The 19,859-nt window shown below is 37.6% G+C and overlaps 2 protein-coding genes across 5 annotated transcripts in view; one reads left to right on the forward strand and one right to left on the reverse strand.

Moving 5' to 3' along the window:
- APBA2 (amyloid beta precursor protein binding family A member 2) overlaps positions 1-19,859 on the reverse strand; it is a 373,381-nt gene that overhangs the window by 315,296 nt on the left and 38,226 nt on the right. The gene's annotated exons all lie outside the window — the stretch shown is intronic.
- On the forward strand, positions 8,318-9,850 carry LOC122738405 (60S ribosomal protein L27-like). Its single transcript, XM_043980450.1, has 2 exons — positions 8,318-8,616; positions 9,724-9,850. Exons 1-2 carry the CDS (start codon positions 8,318-8,320, stop codon positions 9,848-9,850), a joined length of 426 nt encoding a protein of 141 aa, XP_043836385.1.

Genomic DNA, 19,859 nt, shown 5'->3' on the forward strand with positions numbered 1-19,859 from the left:
TCAGTTTCCTCATCTGTAAATGAGCTGGAGAAGGAAATAGCAAACCACTCTCTACCAAGAAAACCCCAAAGGGGTCACAAAGAGTCAGACACAACTGAAAAGAAACCGAACAGAATTGTATTTCTGTTCTACTATGGTTTAAATTGGCTTTTTGTAGCTGGCCTGGGAATCTGGTTACCATTTACAACTATGTATTGCTTTTTATAAGAAAACATGTCTCAGTTTCTGAACAACTGACTTAAAAATGAACTTTCAAACATAATTTGCTTGTAAGTTGTATCTTGTCCAAATCCAGGCAGAAATCAAAAAGAATAACCCCTTCCCCTTTCCCCACCATGAAAAGGCTATAATTAGCATCTGGTTGGTATTGAGTGAAGCTGCCCTTTAGGACATGAATTTGTTGTCAAGTGAGTGATGAGACTGTTCTGATGAATGATAACCACTCTGCTGGTATAGAAGAAAATCCTAAGGATAGTCACTCTTACTAGGATCTCTGGGAAGTAGGAGTCTCAGAATGAACATCCACAATAAGTGTCATAGCAAACTACTCTTTGCTTTGGGAAATCCCTCTCTCACATCACCCCTGTACTCTAACAACAACAAAGAAAACCACGTGTTATTTACCAGAATATCCCAAGGCCATAATATGGATTTATAGTAGGAATAAGCTTGAAAAATTACTTGAGTATGACAGTAATGGGATTCCTTTTCAAGTAGAATTTTTTTACTTTATTTATAAGCCCCTTGTTACTTTTTTGGGTGTATAGCTAAATCTTGGGTGACTCGTTTTGTTTAATTTTCGAGACGAGGTCTCCTCCCCATTTGCCCAGGCTGGAAGTGCAGTGATCGAACATGAGCCCTACCTTATAATAGAGACAATGGGACCTTTGACCTGCTCTGTTTCCAACCTGGGACATCTCATCCCTCCATAGGCAATCCGGTTCACCTCTCACTTCCAAGGGCTCACCACATTGGTCCCTGACTTAGTATATGCAACCAAATGCATTAACTGTAACTGAACTTCCAAGCTCAAACAATCTACCAGGCACAGCCTCCCTCAAAAGCAAGGATTGTGGACATGCACTACTATGCCCAACCCATTACTTTTATACAGTATGGAATAAAGAGACCCTGGTGTTTCCTACCATGATGAGCGAAAAGTTTCTGGTACTCCTGCAGATAGAATTGCTTTCACTTAAATAGCCCAGCCAAATGAATCAATCACAGAATTTCAGAGCTAAAGAAGAACCATAGAAGTCCGCATTTTGCTGACAAGGAAACTGATGCCAGGAGAAATTAAACTACTTGACCAAGGTCACAAAACTATGACTTCCTAATTATTAATTTAGTTTTCTGCTTCCTACTTCAATATTTTCTCCACTATATCACATAACCATATGTCATATGCCCAACTTAAAAACTTTTGTGTGCCTCTATTAAGTATAGGGAAAAATATCTTTTTTAAAAAATTTCTTAGTCCATCATTCATTAGGTTCTACCCTCACACCAATTTTTCAATCCAACTCAGTTTCCTCCTTAAGCTCATTTTATTTCCCTGTAGGCCATGTTCAGAACTGGAAATTCAAATGTTCTGCATAATTGGGTATTTTAATTGTAAATATTTGAAAATGTTGAAGAACAGTGAGATCTGTTTCCCTGCATAGCATTGTTTTTTTCTCTTAGGTCCTGAGAACAAGGGTGGTCAGAAGACTTGGCACAGCAGTTGAAAAATTCAACCATTGGGCACAGTGCCAAAGGTGTCAATGAGCTAGCACTCAGTGTGACTGCACCACACTGCAGTGATTTTAAAAGTCAGACCCTGTGAGGTGATGAGCTCCAAGTATCTCAGCAGCCAAAGCTGTCAGAGACCAGTATTTAAGTAACAAAATCAAGAGCTTTCCCTCCCCAACCCACCTGAAGAACAGCTAACAAATGTGCTGATTAAGGACATGGACTGACCAGAAATCTGTTTAACTCTTTTTTTTTTTCCTGGACCCTATCCAAATGAGTAGTGGGCAAGCCTTTCACTGTGGAGCCTGAAAACAAAGCCTTTGGGTAAGGCTAAGACAACCTCTTGTTAAAATAAAAGAAGGCCCCCACGTAAATTCTGACCAGAACATCTGCTCACTCAGCACAATTCCATCTAGGCGACCACAAGAGAAGAGAAGAGAAGACATTTGAGGGAAATATTGGAGCAAGATTACCTCACAAATCATAATCTTATTAGAGGGCCATGGTGCAGTTTCAAATACTCTAGACAGAGAATCTGAGCATTATAAATCATTTCTACCAGGAACACATCTTTTTTTTAATAGCTTTCCTTGTCAAAGTCCTAATAAATTATACTGTTCTCATGTGTAATTACAACTTCTATTTCATACATCAAAAGAACTGCTTTACATTCCCTAAAACAACAAAATAACATGGGCAGAATCTACAACTACATGCCCAGCTTTGGATATGGATTACAAAGGGGAATGGAGCAATCATTCCTCTTATTTCACAAGGGGCCTGATGCTTTACTACAACATTCAAGAAGCATCCACCAGTTGGTTAAAAAAAAAAAACTTCAAAGTAGAAAATATCCAACAAGCGGTCTATTAGAAAGCACTATCCTGCAATTAAAAAGAAGACAAGTAATGGCTCTGACTAAACTCGAGTATGAAAGGTACCAAATAAGTTTTCCCCAAAATCCTTGCTTATGAACTTGTGAAAAAAAGAACTTGTACATACAGCAAATTGCAAGTTCTGAACAATGAAGGAAAAATACGTACCCCTTTTTAAAAAAGATTTTTGAAAGGGTATTACTATTATGTCTTTTTAAAAAGTTGTATTTATGTGTTTTATTTTCACATCACAAACATTTACAGATTACCTCCATTCTGTGAGAGATTTCTGGGGAAAAAATTAGGAAAAACTAACAGTGCAGTAACTTCATCTGTAGCAAAAAAAATATTTAATTTATTTTATTTTTTAAATTAAGATAAATCTATTTTTTCTCCCTTCTACAGCTCCTGCCCCAATGGGAAAAAAAAGAGAGAAAATAAAAGCTCCGTGTAACAGATAAGCATGGGCAAGTAAAAGAAATTCAGTGATTGCATGCAAAAATATGCATATCTTACTCTTTACCCTAAATCCATCACTTCTCTTTCAGGAGGTCTCATCATTGGTCCTCTGGAATCATGGAGGGATGATGTATTAGTCATATGAAACCATACAACCATACCATCTTTTCATGCAGCTTGTTCTAGAGGCTCAAGATTAGATGCCTCTTCAAAGCATGAACCAAACTAATTTAACTGCTTTGTAGACTAAATATCAGCTATGAGAAAGAAGGAGTGAAAGACATGATACTTGCTTCCTATTCTCTGAATTTATTTAGAGAGGCTAAATCATTTTACTCGAGATCATGTGTGACTTTTGTTAAGTATGAGACAAATGACAAGCTATCAATTACTAGTGGTGTGCTGATTTCATACTTCAAAAAAAAATTCTAAAGTATTAAATAGACTAAGAGATGAAGTTCCTAAATTTGAATGTAAAAGTCTAAAGAATCTTTGCGGTAGTTTAATGGAATTTGATGGCATGACATGGCTTGCTCTCTATTCTGTGCATGAGAATATACATGTGCAAAATCATATGTGTATACCTATAGCTGTGAGTGGAATGAATTAATGGCAAGCTTTTTATTAAGCATTTATTATGTGCCAAACACTGTGCTAAGTATTAGGGATACAAATAGAAAGAGTTAGTCATGGCCTTCAAGGAGCTCACCTTCTAACTGGAGAAGAAAACACATAGAAGTTCAGCTGCAGAGCAGATGGAAAGGCCATTAGCAACAGACATGGTATAAAGTGAGTTGGCATTTGATAGGGCATTTATTTAATCTAAAGTGGGGGGGAAAGGATTCTTATTAAAGTTACCTGTAACAGTCTCCTGGCATGGTAGAAAATCCTAAGGATAGAAGGACTGGGGATGACAGCAAGGGGTCTTTAAGTTGCATCAGTAGATCAAGTAACAGTTGGGATTTGGGGCCAGAGGGCTCAGAAACAGAGTGTTAAGCTCTATAGCACCTTAGGATACTGATAAGGCAGATGGCAAGGTATGGTGGTCTTCCATATCATAAGAAGGAACAGAGTTAGTGACTCCCATCTGATCTAAGATATGATGAGTCCTAAACATCCATGAGTGTGATGGAGTCAGCTCAAATCAGCATTCCAGATCTGAGGGACAGCCAGTGAAAAGAAATGGAACCAGTAAATGGAAGGCCATATTGAAAGATCAGCTGGGAGGCCAGTTTCATTGGATCACAGAGTACGTGAAAGGGAGTTAAAAGGAAGAAAACTGGAAAGGTAGGAAGAAGCAAGGTCGCGATGTATTTTAAAAGTCAAATGTAGGACTACATATTTGATCCTGCAGGTAACAAGGAACCACTAGAGTTCATTGAGAAGGGAGTTGACATGATCAGACTCACTTTAGGAAAATCATTTTGTCAGCTGAATGAAGGCTGGAATAGAGTGAGGATTGAGGAGAGTGAGGAGAGACAAGACTGGGAGACCAACCAGAAGGCAATCACCTAGGCAGTTGTGTTCATGGAGAGAAGGGGAGATATATAAAATACATGGAAAGCGGGAAAAGGGCAGGGGTAGAGTGATGAAATCAGAGCTATAACTAAGAGGACAAGATATTGGTAAAAATAAAAGAATTATCAAAATGTTCAAAACAATGTTATTCAGGAACCAATGTAAAACTAACTCCCCTCAGTCCACAGTTATTCATATTCAGATCATGAGGAAATCTTATACTCCACAGCACATGTCTCAAAGAAAATCAATGGATTAATTTGAAATCAATGGAAAAAACTATTTGGACAGAATTTCTTAGTTTATATGTAAATGTATGAGAAACACTCAAAAGTATTAATACCAAATCATGACAGCTCCAATATTATATAAAATGGTACATCAAAGCTTTAGTTGAAAATTTGGTCAATAACTTCTTTCTCTTAAACAGAAACATCTGTCACACGCATTCGAGTACCATGTTTTAAAGACTATTTTATGTTAATACTAAAAGATTCAAAGCTTCGGTATCCATATTTCATTGTCACTCTATAGAATTTAAATGAAAATGAATGACTTAGATGGACTGCTACATTACTCTGAATGCCATATATTCAGGGATAAAAAGGATGATTCTTTCAAAACTCTACTTTATGAGCTATTTTGAGGCCAGAAGAACATACCATATTTCTTATGTACCACAAAAACACCTAGAAGAATGTCAGGGGGCATACCTAAGGATCTTAATAAATATTTATTTATTGAAAAAAGTAAATTTTTATAGATTTTTATAAAATTGTCTTTCTCAATGTATGAGAGTCTGTAACTTTCACCTCCTCCTCCACTGTGGCTTTGAAATCAGCATAAAATGTGTTACCCTAAACAGGGATCACAAAATTATAGAATATTAGCACTGGAAAACTGTAAGATGGACATGGGATCATGGCTTATCACTAAGCATACAGCAGGTATACAATGACAAGTACAGTAAAACAATCAATCAAGTGGCATTTATAAAGTATTTGCTTTGTACCACACACTGTAGTAGGCAACTGGAGATGCAAAAACAAAAATGAAGAGCCACAACAGTATAGCAAAAAATAGCACTCTTGGGGGCAGCTAGGTGGTGCAGTGGATAGAGCACCAGCCCTGGAGTCAGAAGGACCTAAGTTCAAATCCAGCTTCAAACACTTAACACTTACTAGCTGTGTGACCCTGGGCAAGTCACTTAACCCCAATTGCCTCACTTAAAAAAAAATTTCTTATGCTGACCCACTACATATATATATATATATATATACACACACATATATACACACATACATATATGTATATATGTGTATATATGTATGTATGTATATGTATGTATGTGTGTGTATGTGTGTGTATGTATGTGTATGTATATATATATATATATATATATATATATATATATATATATATATATATATATATATATATACACCGCAATGGGGAAAGTGGCAATGTAAAAGGAATAACAGTATTTTTTTTTTTTTTAGTGAGGCAATTGGGGTTAAGTGACTTGCCCAGGGTCACACAGCTAGTAAGTGTTAAGTGGCTGAGGCCGGATTTGAACTCAGGTACTCCTGACTCCAGGGTCGGTGCTCTCTCTACTGCACCATCTAGCTGCCTCTAACAGTACTTCTTAATCTTAGCACCTTCCTGCTGACATTTCTAATTAGATATACATATAGATCTTGTCCATACATAGCTGTTTGCATGTTGTCTCCTCCTTACACTGTGAGTACCAGTGCCTGGCACAGAGTAGGCACTTAATAAATGCTTGTTGACTGGTTGACAGCTAAGCTTAATCTTAAGGATACAGGAAAAAGGAACTGAAATTTAAAATTGTTAAGTGTTAATCATGAGGAAATACTGACAAAAGTTAGGTAACATAAAACACCTTCCTTGCTCCAGGATCAGAAATAGCATTTATATTTATTTCTTCAGTTCTGAGGGAAGCCACAAAAAAGTTTTAATTTGAACTGAGGTTTTTTTTTCTTTTCTGAGGGGGTCATAACGTAGAGATGAGGTGTTAAAGCAAAGAAGAAACTAGTAAATGAAGCAGGATAGCAGCCTATAAGCCACCAAACAAGTCCAAGCAAGTTGAACTCAATGCTAAGACTCAGCAGCTGTATGTTTCTTCACACTGTGGCAAAAACCATCAATGGATCCGGACTACAATGTGATAAGTGGTGACATGTTTAAATAGAAAGAAAGTAATAGCTACATATGCCAGGTACTATTCAAAGTGCTTTATAATTATTAACTTATTTGATCCTCACAACAACTCTGGGAGGTAGGCACAATTATTATCCCCATTTTACAGATGAGGAAACTGAGGCAAACAGCAGTTTAAGTGAATTGTCCAAGGTCATACATCTAGGAAGTGTCAGAGGCCACATTTGAACTCCAAGTCCAGCATTCTATCCACTGGACCTTAACAATGTTGAATATTAAAATATAGTTTTTGTATCTGCCTGTTTCCTAAAAATAGATCAGAGAAATAACCTTTAATCTCTCCTACAAAATTAATAAACAGATCAGAGAAATAATAATATCTTATAATATCTCCTACCAAAAAAATGAAAACAGACCAGAGACATGTCTCCTACACAACAAGACCAGATCAGACACAGTCAGAAAAAAAAAACATAATATCAATTTAATATTTTGTTCCAAGAAGAAATAACACAACATGATTATGTGGAGGCTTCCCTCCTAAGAGAGAAGCTTGGGGGACTCCCCATTTCTGAGGGTATATCTGGTTTTAGTCCACTGATTACAAGGCATTGTCAGTTTCAATAGTATGAAACAGAAATCAACCCAGAAGCAAAAAGCAGTTTAACAATTTCAGTTATAACAAGTATGGAGGGAATATAGAAGCATCATGATAAGACTACAGGGTTTGGCCAGGATGAGGACACCCATAAGACAGGGATTTACTTACTATCCTGAGGGAAAAGAAGTCATTAGTAGTTAGGGTCTTTTATCTGCTAGCTATCTGGGTTCAGGTTTGGAGTTCAGTTGAAGGACATTTTGATCCTATTAACCCAGGGTTTCATAAAAAAAAAAAATACTTTTGGATAATAAGGTACCTCCATCAAGTCCAGGCGATCCATATATTCATTTAACAACAAGCTGGGGGGGGGGGGTGGCACCGACGGCAATTTGCTGTAGAGAAAGAGCACTAGAGAGACTTAAAAGGGCAAAAGCTACAATCCCAAAAAATGTGGCCTAAATGGAAAGAAACTCTTGACGTGTTGAAGTGGGTGGCAGAACACCAGTCAGTTAACAAACATTTATTAAGCACCCATTGTGTGCTTTGCACTAGCTAAGTGCGGGGAAAATTTTAAAAGGTAAGATACAATCCCAGCCCTTGAGGAGACTACAGTCTAATGGGGATACAATACCAAAAAGCTACCGACAAAGCAAATAGGAAATAATCAAGAGAAGGAAGGCATTAGAATTAAAAATATCCAGGAATCTTCTGTTATTCTGCTTATTCTCACTAGAGGCACATCACAGAAGAAGCCAGGCACCCCCCACAAGAACACAGCAACAGAGACTGAAGCAGGAAACCAGTCGCTTTGGTAATGGCTTGGAGACAAATCTGGACAGCAGAGAACTACGATTGTCCATTGGTATAATTAGATTATTGCATAGATTAAATCATCAGATTTTAGAAAACCTCCTCAACTTTTGGCTGTAGGAGCGTCCCACTTCGTGTTGAAATGGGCAAGTTCATGAAACCCGGGAAGGTGGTGCTGGTCCTGACCAGGCAGTACTCTGGGCACAAAGCTGTCATCATCAAGAACATTGATGATGGGACATCTGACAGGCCCTACAGCCATGCCTTGGTGGCAGGCATCAACCACTACCCTCAAAAGGTGACCACAGCAATGGGCAAAAAGAAGATTGCCAAGAGATCAAAAATCAAGTCCTTCATGAAAGTTTATAACTACAACCACCTCATGCCCACCAGATACTCTGTGGATATCCTATTGGACAAAACAGTTGTCAACAAGGATGTGTTCTGTGTAAAAAAATTAATAGCTAATTAATCTAATCTTGAAAAATTATATAATTTTGGATTTATGAAAAATTATAGGTTTAGAGAAATTATAATTGGGCCGTAAATCCTGCTTCGGTTGCCACTAAAATGTAGAAATATTTTGGTTTACTAGCCTAATTTGGGGGGCTAAAGATGACTGGAGGACTAATCTATGGACTTTTGACTATTTGGCTATCTGACTGCTATTAACTTAGTATGGGCCTTTTATAAAGTTCCACCACACTGCTCCACTCCCAAATTGATAAGCAAAAGATTAAGAAGCCTCTTAACTAAATAATCCGAGCAGAGTTTATTTATGAGATACTATTTAAAATTAAGAATACAGAGAAATAAGATGTACAACCTGACTGTATTTGCAGTGTGTCTCTTTCCCACCTGCTGCGGAAAACTTTTTTTAATACAATAAGGGCCTTAGCTGCCTCTTGCCTCAGGGTATGTTATACTTTCCCTGCTCAGCTACTTTCTTCTAACTCCTCTTAATCTTCACTTTCTCCAACCTGTACCCTGTGCTGACTGCTTCTGTGCTCTCAGCTGCCTCCTGGTCAGTCTGTCTGTCTTTCTGCTCCGTCAGTCTGCCCTCTGCCGTCTTTGCTGCCCCTCTAATCTTGTCTGCCTCTCTTAATCTTGTCCGCCAGCCTTTCCTCCTTGCTCCTAGTCCTGCATTACTGTTTGTCTCGTCCCCCCTCTAATCTAACTCCCAGGTCTATATATACCTTTTTTATCTCCACTCAAATCTCGGGGTTTTTTATACCCACACACCAAGCTAATCTGCCAGTCAGGGCTGGGGCTGGGGCTGGGGGGGGATGCTCCAGCATCACGTGCCTCACCAGAGCCCAGCCTGGACAAGCCCAGGATCTCTCAGATCCCTCCGCTCAGGTTGGAGGGGGCTTTTTCCCCCCCAGCTATCTGATCTGGTGTCTTATACAGCCTACAGGGCTTTTTGGCTCAGCTGAAGCAGAGTGGGAGGGGCACCAGCACCTCCCACACAGAAGAGACCCTGAGGGCCTAAGGCTTTCTAATCTCAGCCTAAAGGTAGGGTCCCCAAATCAAAATAAATTTCCACAGTGACCCTGCACTAAAACAGAAGGCGAGAAGGAAGGCCAAGGTCAAGTTTGAGAAGAGGTACAAGACAGGCCAAAACAAGTGGTTCTTTCAGAAGCTATGGTTTTTAAACTACTCTGTTAGTCAGTAAATAAAATGTTTATTTAAAATGGAAAAAAGAAAAGAAAACCTCCTTGATTTACAAATGAGGAAACTCAAGGTCACAAAGGTCATTGGATATGTTTGTCAGAATCAGAGAACTCAGTGCACAGCAACAATGTCTAGATGAACATACATCCCATTTTTGTCACTGCACAAGATTACCCCCACCCCAATTTGGAATGCACTCTTTCTCCTTATTTCTGCCTTTTAGAATTCTTAGAACCTTTCAAACCAAGGTCAAGAACTAACTTCTATATACAACCTTTCTTGTTTTTTTTTTTTTTTTGTGGGGGACAATGAGGGTTAAGTGACTTGCCCAGGGTCACATAGCTAGTAAATGTCAAATGTCTGAGGTCACATTTGAACTCAGGTCCTCCTGAATCCAGGGCCTGTGTTTTATTCACTGTACCACCTAGCTGCCCCATCCTTTCTTGAATCTTGTAGTTTCTATTCCCTCTATCCCTGAATGATTGTTGTGCTTATTTTGTATATGTGGTTTCCACAATACAAAACAAGCTTATATGATCATAGATTCAGAGCTGTAAGAGACCTTGCAGACCATCCAATCCACTGCCTCACTTCACAGATGAGGAAACTGAGAAGGAAGTAACTTGTCTCAAATCACAAAACTAGTAAATATCCAAGGCAGGATTTGAATTCAGGTCTTCCTGACTACAAGTGCAGCACTCTATCCACAGTGCCATCTGGCTACATTAAGACTTTTTCATTTCTGTCTTTGGATTCCCCGTGCTTAGCACAGTTGCCTAGCACAAAGTAGGCTCTTAATAAATGTTTATCAAATTGAATTGAATGATTAATTTACTGGAGAGAGTCAGGAAGTCAAAGTAATTCAAAGAACTGCCTTGTCATGAGATAAACAAAAGAAACAGCAGAATGGTAATGGTAACTGTTTTGGGCTGTTGGCTCAATCAGAATAATTATGTTAATTTTGAAGACAAGGTCACCAGACTATCTATAGTCATTCAAAGATCTGCCTAAATAAGTAGTCCATGTGGTCTGTCTGGCTCCATTGACCTGCAGCAAATAAAGGGACAGACTCCCTGGCTAATAGCCCTTTTAAAAAATTAGATAATAGCTGAATGATAAGCCCCACAGATCTCACTTGCCTATAAGTAGACTTTCCAATTAATATAACACTTGAGACCTTTTTTAAAGCTTCCTTCTCTTGTGTCAAGGATGTGGTAGCATAGTTCACTAAGACATTTAAGATACCACTAATAATCTTGGTTATTCCCTTAAATTCAATGGCTGAAGCATGATGCCCTGTCCCTAAGACAGGCAGTATGCCTATCCAAATTAATCCTTATCTAAAGAGAGAAAGAAGGAATGTGACTTTCAAGATCATATTTTTTTAAACATACAAAATATTAATAAGCAAATTATTACAATGTACAATATATGGCACAGATTCATTACTGCTTAAGAAAATATCTGAGAAATCTAATATCAAGTTTAAAAATCTTTCATAAGCATTCCCTTTTTGAATAGCATCTAAGCAATTTTTATCATTTTCCTTCCTATTTTAATTCTAAAGAATTCTCTTATACAATAGTCTATAATGAAATTTCTACCCGAGACACTAAAGTATTCCATAGTAATCTGCTAGACTAGACCATAACCTCCACCTCACCTTTTATACCCATGGGCCTTTACTGTATCTGTTAGCTTAGTGGCATAAATAGTAGGGGGTTGGGGAATTTGTGAGATAATGAACAGATTAATTTAGTTTAAGGATTTAGAGCAGGAATGGACCTTAGAGGTCATCTAGTGCACTTTACTCATTTTGTAGATGAAAAAACCCCAAGATTTGTCACACCTTGATGTGTTCACATCACCAGAGTATAGTTTTGACACTATATTCCTACCACTGATATCACCTGGAGACCTTTCCTAGTGAGATGAGATATGTCACTCAGGCATGATTGTGGTGGGAGAATGGCTATCCTTTGACTTACAACACCCCCTAATTCACCTCCAATTTATGGTTCTGAAGTTTTCCTGTGAGCAATCTGAGCTTTAATATTAAAACCCTAGTATCGGGGCAGCTAGGTGGCGCAGTGGATAGAGCACCGGCCCTGGAGTCAGGAGGACCTGAGTTCAAATCTGGCCTCAGACACTTAACACTTACTAGCTGTGTGACCCTAGGCAAGTCACTTAACCCCAATTGCCTCACCAAAAAAAAACAAAACAAAACCCTAGTATCAACATGGCATAACAATACTCTAATTTAAACTCATTCAGGTTCAGAACTATACTATCTACTATAGCAACACCTTACTTGTCAAACTGCACTTCAATCAACTGCAAGGGACAGTTCAGAGTCTTAAGTGTACTGGGATTTGGTTATAACAAATATTACTTTAAATAAACATGATATGAGCCATGAATTAGAATCTATTATACAAAGATTTTCAACTTATATTTTATTATGTATTGACCTGATTTGGGGATCAAAGGTTCTTCATTGACCAAAGTCCAAAAACCAAAAAGTCCTATCAGAGATGCTGGGAATTCAAAGCTCTGAGATCACATTTTAAAATTTAGAATTGAATAAACCATGATTCCTCATATACATTACATTCAAATACATTGAGAATTCAAGCCCATAGCTCAAGTTCATTGCTTAATGCAAGGCCTGCCTTGGTAAGAGAGTACACTTACATGTTACAAAATGTATAATGATTGACAAATGTTGCCTATATAACTTTAAATAGAAATTTACCAAGACACTAAAATAATAGCAGACTAAAAGTAGTAATGTTAGCATAGTTTAAATTAGTGTAATAATAATATCAAACTGAACACATTATTATTAGAGAACTGAAATGAAACTATAAAAATCAAACATGCATAATTCTATCATATCTGTTTTAAGTAAAAATGAAGAGATACATAATGGTATTTCATAGCTATTTAGGATTACCAAGAGAGGAAGACTCTTGAAATCTCTTTTCCCAAAAAAGTCCCAACTTCCCTCCAGTCCAAATTACTTCAGTGAATATAGACTTAAGCAGCTAGCCTCAGATATCCAGTTTCATTATTTCTGCTTGGAAATGTATTAACAAGAGGAAGTGTCTATTTCCGTTCTTTTGCCACTAAAGCTAACATAAATCTGTAATCTGCAATGGAACAGTTCCATTTGCAATCAGAATTAGAAACAGTCATTTACAGATGGACTCAGGAAAACTGAGGATCTAGCAAATATGAAAATGTATCATAAAAAAATTAAACTGTTTCTGGGTATCTTGAAAAAGATGTATTCCGTTTCAAAGACTTAAAAAAAAAGAAAGAGGTGGGGGAAATGAATATCATTAGTACTAGAATTGCAAATGAGACTGGGGGGAAAGTGCATTAAATTAAGCTCCTTCTATAATCCTGTGAATAGCTGCAGTAAGCTCCAATGTCTTATCTTCGTTATGCAGGACTGAGAAATCTACATCAGATTTGATTGTGCAGTGATGAACAAGAAGCATTACCAGGCTATCAGGCACAAACTGAAAGGGTACAGTATCCTGTGCATAGTCTGCACTTGTCCAAAATTCAGACATGCAACTGACTATCATCTTTGCTCAGGGGAGAGAAGCAAAAACAGTAGGGTACTGGTTAGTGTGCTCTCTCACAATGGCAGGACTTAAATGACCTCGGCCTTATCTCTGATTCTGTCTCCACTGACTAAGAAGAGCTAGATATTCGGCAGAGCCCAAATGATTGTCTTAGGTTTGACTCTCCTTGGTATATAATACCATAGTTTCATAAGAGGAGAATCTAGACTGGTGTTTCAGAGGCTTAACAAAGCTGATAAAATATGGGTTCTCTCAGCAGGTCTTACATTTTAGCAAAAAAAGTGGCTGCCTCTATATGTTTTCATTTGAAGCATGAATAAAAATCCCCCACCTCCTAAAACTTCCCATTGCAAGCCCAAATTAATCATTTCTTTGCAATTAAGGCACTGGATTGCTACTCTGGAACTGATTTGCACCAACAAGGAAGAACCATTTGCGGGATTGGAAATCCTGCACCTTGGGGGAAGGGATCATTCCATCATAGAATTTATGATACAGAAAAGAAAATTCAGGCATATTGGAGTTCAGACATTTCAGAGAAAGAATAGGCATGATCTGAATGCACAAAGAGAAAATATTCCTCTGAGGAAGAAAATGGCAAATTATCTAAAGGAAACTTTATATGAGTACACAGGGAACGCATTAGCCATCTTTGAATTTAAAAAGACATGCACACTAATACCCAAGATATTAACAAATATATGATGAAAAGCCATAACAAAATAGAAAAGTGGCTGATGGATATAAAGAGTTTTTAAAAGATTTGCAGACTATTAAACATCCAATGAATGACCATTACAAATTATTTAAAAAAAAAAAAAGAAAAGAAAAATGCAAATTAAAACAACCCTGTTTTTACCCAGCATTCAGTAAATTGACAATGAAAAGAAAAGAGAAATGGTCAATTTTGGAGGCACTCAGCACTCTAATAAACTGTTAGTAAATCAGTAAATGGATCCAACCATTCTGGAAAACATTTGGAATTATGCAAAAATATCTGGGAATATATTCCAAGGAAAATATAGAAGAAATGAAAGATCTCATGTGTATAAAAATATTCGTAGTAGCACTTTTGTAGTAGCAAAACACTAAAAACAAAGTAGGTGCCCATCAATTTTGGAATCTTTCTTTAATAGCAGCATATATGGATATAACACAATATTAGAGTACCAAAAAAAACCAATGAATATGTCATTCAAAGAACCATGGGATAACATGAACTGGTGTCAGCAATCATTTATTAAGAACTTACAACGTGCCAGGTACTATGTTAAGCCCTGGGGTTGCAAAAAAAGCAGAAAAAACATGATCCCTCCTCTCAAGAACCTCACATTCCAATGGGGGAGACAATAGGCAAAGAATTATAGACATACAAAATATATTCAGATTAAATTGGAGGTAATTTCAAAAGGAAAGCACTAACAATGAAGGAGACTGAGAAAAGCCTCTTGTAGAAGGTGAAATTTGAACTGAAATTTGAAGGAAGTCAGGAAGTAGAGGTGAAGAAGAACATTCCAACTACCAGGGGTATTTAGTGAAAAGGCACTATATCTTTGAATCAACACAGAGGCCAGTATCATTATTTCATAGAATATGTAGAGGGGTCTAAAAAGACTAAAAATGTAGGAAGGGGACAGGTTATGAAGAACTTCAAAAGCCTTACAGAAATCTTTATATTGGATCCTAATAGGAACTGCTGGAGTTTATTGAATGAAGGGAGAGGGGACCTAGAGCAGCTAGGTGGCACAGTGGATAGAGTGCTGATCCTAGAGTGAGGAAGACTCATTTTCATGAGTTAAAATCTGACCTCAGACACTTATTAGCTGTGTGAATAGGCAAGTCACTTAACCATATTTGCCTCAGTTTCCTCATCTGTAATGTGAACTGGAGAAAGAAATGGCAAACCCCTCTAAGTATCTTTACCAAGAAAAACCCCAAATGGGGTGAAGAAGAGTCAGACACAACTGAAATAACTGAACAAAAAGACAGGACATAGTTAGACCTGCATTTTAGGAAGATCACTTTGGGAGATAAATGGAAGGTGGACTGGAATGTAGAAACCAGAGGCAGGAAAAGCAACTACAAAACTGTTTTAGTACTCTAGGCATGAAATGATGAGGGTCTGCACCATGGTAGTAGCCGTGTCAGAGGAGAAAGGGGTCATTCACAAGAGATATTCCAAAAGTTAGAATGAACAAGACTCGGGAGCATATTGGATAAGGGGCTAAGATGCTGAAGCTTAGGAGGGAGGTTAGGGCTGAATAAATAGATTGGAGAATCACAGTATCTATATCAATGACATCCTAAATTCATCAAACTAATGAAGCACAAGAGTGTCACAGCACAGATGCAGGCTCCATACTGTTAAAATAACAATATACTCAAGAAAAACCCTTGGAATTCTATTAATTTTTTTCCGAGTTAAGGAAATTGGATATAAATATGATTCCTGCTTTCATAGTATGTATGCACCTCTCTATGTAGAAGCAAAGGGGTGGATAATGGTTAATGGTATAAAGAAGTTTAGTGGAAAGGATTCAGGAACAAGGAGTCAGGAAACCTGGGTTCTAATCCAACCTCTACCCTTTGCTAGCTGTAGGATCTTGTTTAAATAACTTACCCTCTCAGGACCTTGGTTTCCTCCTCTGAATAAAGAAAATAGACAGTTCTTTGAATAGGATGTATTCAGAGAAACATGGAAAATTTTGCATGATGTGATATGGAACAAAAAACCCAGAACCAAGGCAACAATGACCACAATAATGTCAATGAAGGCTATACCAAAAGGTAGCTGAATTCAGACTAATTGCAATGAACAATCTTGGTTCCGATGAACACAAGTTAGGGACTATGGCTGTGGAACATTGTATAAGCTGGCATATGTGACTGCTCTGTCAAGTGGTTGTGTTTAATTGTTTTTCTTACAATGAATGATTCAATGATTCAAGAAAGGGTGGGAGCAGTATGAGGAGAGAGAGATCTGAAAAATGGCAATCCTTTTTAAAGTATCTTTCATAAAGAAAAATATCTATCCCCTGTAGACCAGGCTAGTTTTTCCTTAAAAAGTATTGAAATTCTCCTTGAACTACATGTAAATGGTTCAGAGGGCTCAGGCTCATACCACTGATGAGCTTCTTGGTGAGCCAAGAACAACAACAACAAAAAGAAACAGCCCACAAAGAATCAGGGGCTTTCCCCTCAGGCTTGACCAGCACAACAACATGGCCAAACAAGAAACAGGAAGGTTCAACTGAATCAATGCTATATTCTTGTTAAATATCCTTTATATAAAATGGCTACATAAACCTCCCTTTCTTGACTGTTAGATGGCTTCTGTAAGGGGCTAAAATTCTAGCTAGTCTGTCTAAAATATCTGAGTGGTGGCCAATAAATTATAAGCTTTAGCAAGAGTTAGACTTTTCAGCATTTATTAAGGAGAATAAGAATTTGGTAAAAAGAATGAGAAAGGCCTAAATTCATCTATTTATTAAAGGGAGAGTGCATTTCTAGCTCCCTTCTCCACCCAAGTCCTGAGGAAAGAGAGCAAGAGAGCCAGCCTTGCCCCCTCTTCCTCCCACAAGCAAATGTCACTTCCTGACACCAAAGAAAAGCTGCATAGCCTTGCCCTCAGAGGCCTTCTCCTCATGGTGGAGCTTTCCTACAGCAAGTCTCCAGCAGGTGGCGATATTCCAATCGTTACACTTGCAAGTGTCTCCTTTCATGAAACTAAAACTCCAGACCAACCTTTATCAGGCTGGGCCTATAAGAACATCAATTTTTAAAAATTTAAGAGATACCTGGTCATTTTAAGATAAACCCCTGGACTTTTCAGCCTATCCTAACTAAAATAACACTTCAAAATAGCACAGTGTATGCAAACTATAGTGTATGCAACCATATTTTGAAGAGTTCAAAAACTTAATTTTTAAGCATCTAAGGAGATGTTATTCTTGCCACCTGTAAAGTGGGGGAAAGAAAGGAAAAAGATTGTCTACATTCTTCCAAAAAACAAAACATCACAAATATAGTCAGATACTATTTTTTGTGTGTTCACATTCCTAGATGAATATTTAAGAAGCCAAGGCTTTTCATAACTTAATATAAAAGAAACATTTCTGTTGGATACATAATGGTGTAGTAGGAAAAGCAATAGAATCAGTTAGGGAGTCTGAGCTTATATCTGGGATCTTATACTTGCCAACTATAGGATCCTGGGTTCAAATATCATGTCTGACACTTACTGTGTGACCTTGGGCAAATCAGTTAACTTCCCTGGGCAGCAATTTCCACATCTGTAAAAAGGGAGGATTGGACCAGATGGCATTTGAGGTCCTTCCCAGCTCTAGTTCTTGGATCCCAAGATAGATGATCATCCTAAGGACCTTGGACAAATCATTTAACTTCAGCTTCTACATCTGTGAAATGAAGACAATATGTGCTCCCTTCTTCACAGGGTTATGAGGAAAGCACTTATAAAGTGCTTTGAGCTATATAAAAAGCTCAAAGTTCCATATAAATATGCACCATTATTACTTAATCCTCTCTAAAACCAACGTTTCTTACTTTTTTTTTTTTTGCGGGGCAATGGGGGTTAAGTGACTTGCCCAGGGTCACACAGCTAGTAAGTGTCAAGTGTCTGAGGTCGGATTTGAACTCAGGTACTCCTGAATCCAGGGCCGGTGCTTTAACCACTGTGCCATCTAGCTGCCCCCCATTTCTTACTTTTGTGAAGAATCGGGGCAAGAGCAGAACAGTGTGAAGAAAACTGACAAGGTAAAAATAAAACAGCTCCCACATCTAATGCTGACTAGACTGTAGGTAGAAACTCTCTACCTGAATATGCCCAAAGTCAAGTATTCATTCACAGACTTAACTATACACTCTTCTCTGGGTAGGTTAAATGCAAATCACATGGGAGGCTATTTATTCCTTTAATTTACTGAGGGAGTGAAAGAGAATTACAAAATCCCAGAGGCAGAGGAAACCTCTGAGTTCTGCTAGTTCAGTCTCCTGCCTTTAAGCGTAATAATTAAGCCAGTCAAAAGAGGATCACAGATTTGGTGTTGGAAGGGATTTTAGAAGCCATTGTGAGGTGGTAAATGCAAAAAAAAAAAAAGGTTTGCAAAGTATAAAGATCCGCACAGATATCAGTTGTTATTATCCAACAGAATTAGAGCTCCCTGAGAACAGAGATGACTTTATTTTGTCTTTGCTTGTCCAAAAGCAAGCACAATGTCATGCAAGATGTTTTTGGGGTCTAGAAGTCTGATTTCATCAATATAGGGAATTCCTGCTTTGAAAACTCCCTCTACCTATGCAAATTAGCAACTCACCTGTAATTTATAATCTTCAAGAGTTGCTTAGGAGCACTGAAAGGTTAAGAAGTGATTTGCCTGGGGTCACACAGCTAATATGTGTCAGAGACTGGATTTGAACCTAGGCCTTCCTAACTCCAAGGTCAGCCCTCTACCTACTTCATAATGCTGCCTCAGATACTACTTTCTACTATTTTCATATGTCTCACGAGTTGGTAATATACACTTAAGTGGATAAATGGAAGGAAAAATTAGAACAAAACAGACCCTTTAAAGGATAAATGCAGAGATGGTTCTCACTACTCCTCTAACTGGGTCCAAATCTAGCTGTGTCAATTGTCCAACCGATAGTACATTATACCCATAAAAGGTACCAGCCTTAGTTCCAAGTTTCTGTGGCATAACAAACCTCATAAGTAACTTCATCAATAAATTTTTCATTAAAAGGGCACAACAGGTAAAAGTCATACAAATTTAGTTAAGTGCTATCACAGTCCATTCAAAATAAAATTCATGCAATTACAAATGGTATAATTATAATACATTTCAAACATTCCACTCTGAAAAGCTTTCTGAAGATGAAATAGAAATTGAAAATGAAGGAGCTAGTCTCTAGTGATATCAAACAAATGAACAGTAATGCTAGCAGATATTAAATCCGCCCACATAAATGAGTTCCCTAAACCTGTACCCTTGAAACCTAGAAGTCACTTTACAGATATTGTAGAATAGAAAACTGTTAAAGTATATAAGTAAACAAAGCAAAGGAAAACTTGCTGACTTAGTGGATCTTAACCACTGATTTCACTACTGAGACCCAGGCTACTTGAGACTACTATAAAAACTAATTTCACTGAACTATAATAGAAAGACACCCTCCATTATTTCAGTTAAAATGCAGATTTCAGGATCTAAACCAGACATACAATTCAGAAAAAAACCAAATCAGATTTAATGAAAAGAATATTCACCAAGCAAATCTATACACCAAACCTATCTTAGATAGCAAAGACCTACAGAACTGTAAATGAAAAGTTTAGGATTCTATAAAATCTTTGCTTCACACAACCCAAAATTGTAATGTATCATAAAAAGTGCA

The sequence above is a fragment of the Dromiciops gliroides genome, chromosome 2, assembly GCF_019393635.1.
Source record: "Dromiciops gliroides isolate mDroGli1 chromosome 2, mDroGli1.pri, whole genome shotgun sequence".
In the NCBI taxonomy this organism is placed as follows: Eukaryota; Metazoa; Chordata; class Mammalia; order Microbiotheria; family Microbiotheriidae; genus Dromiciops; species Dromiciops gliroides.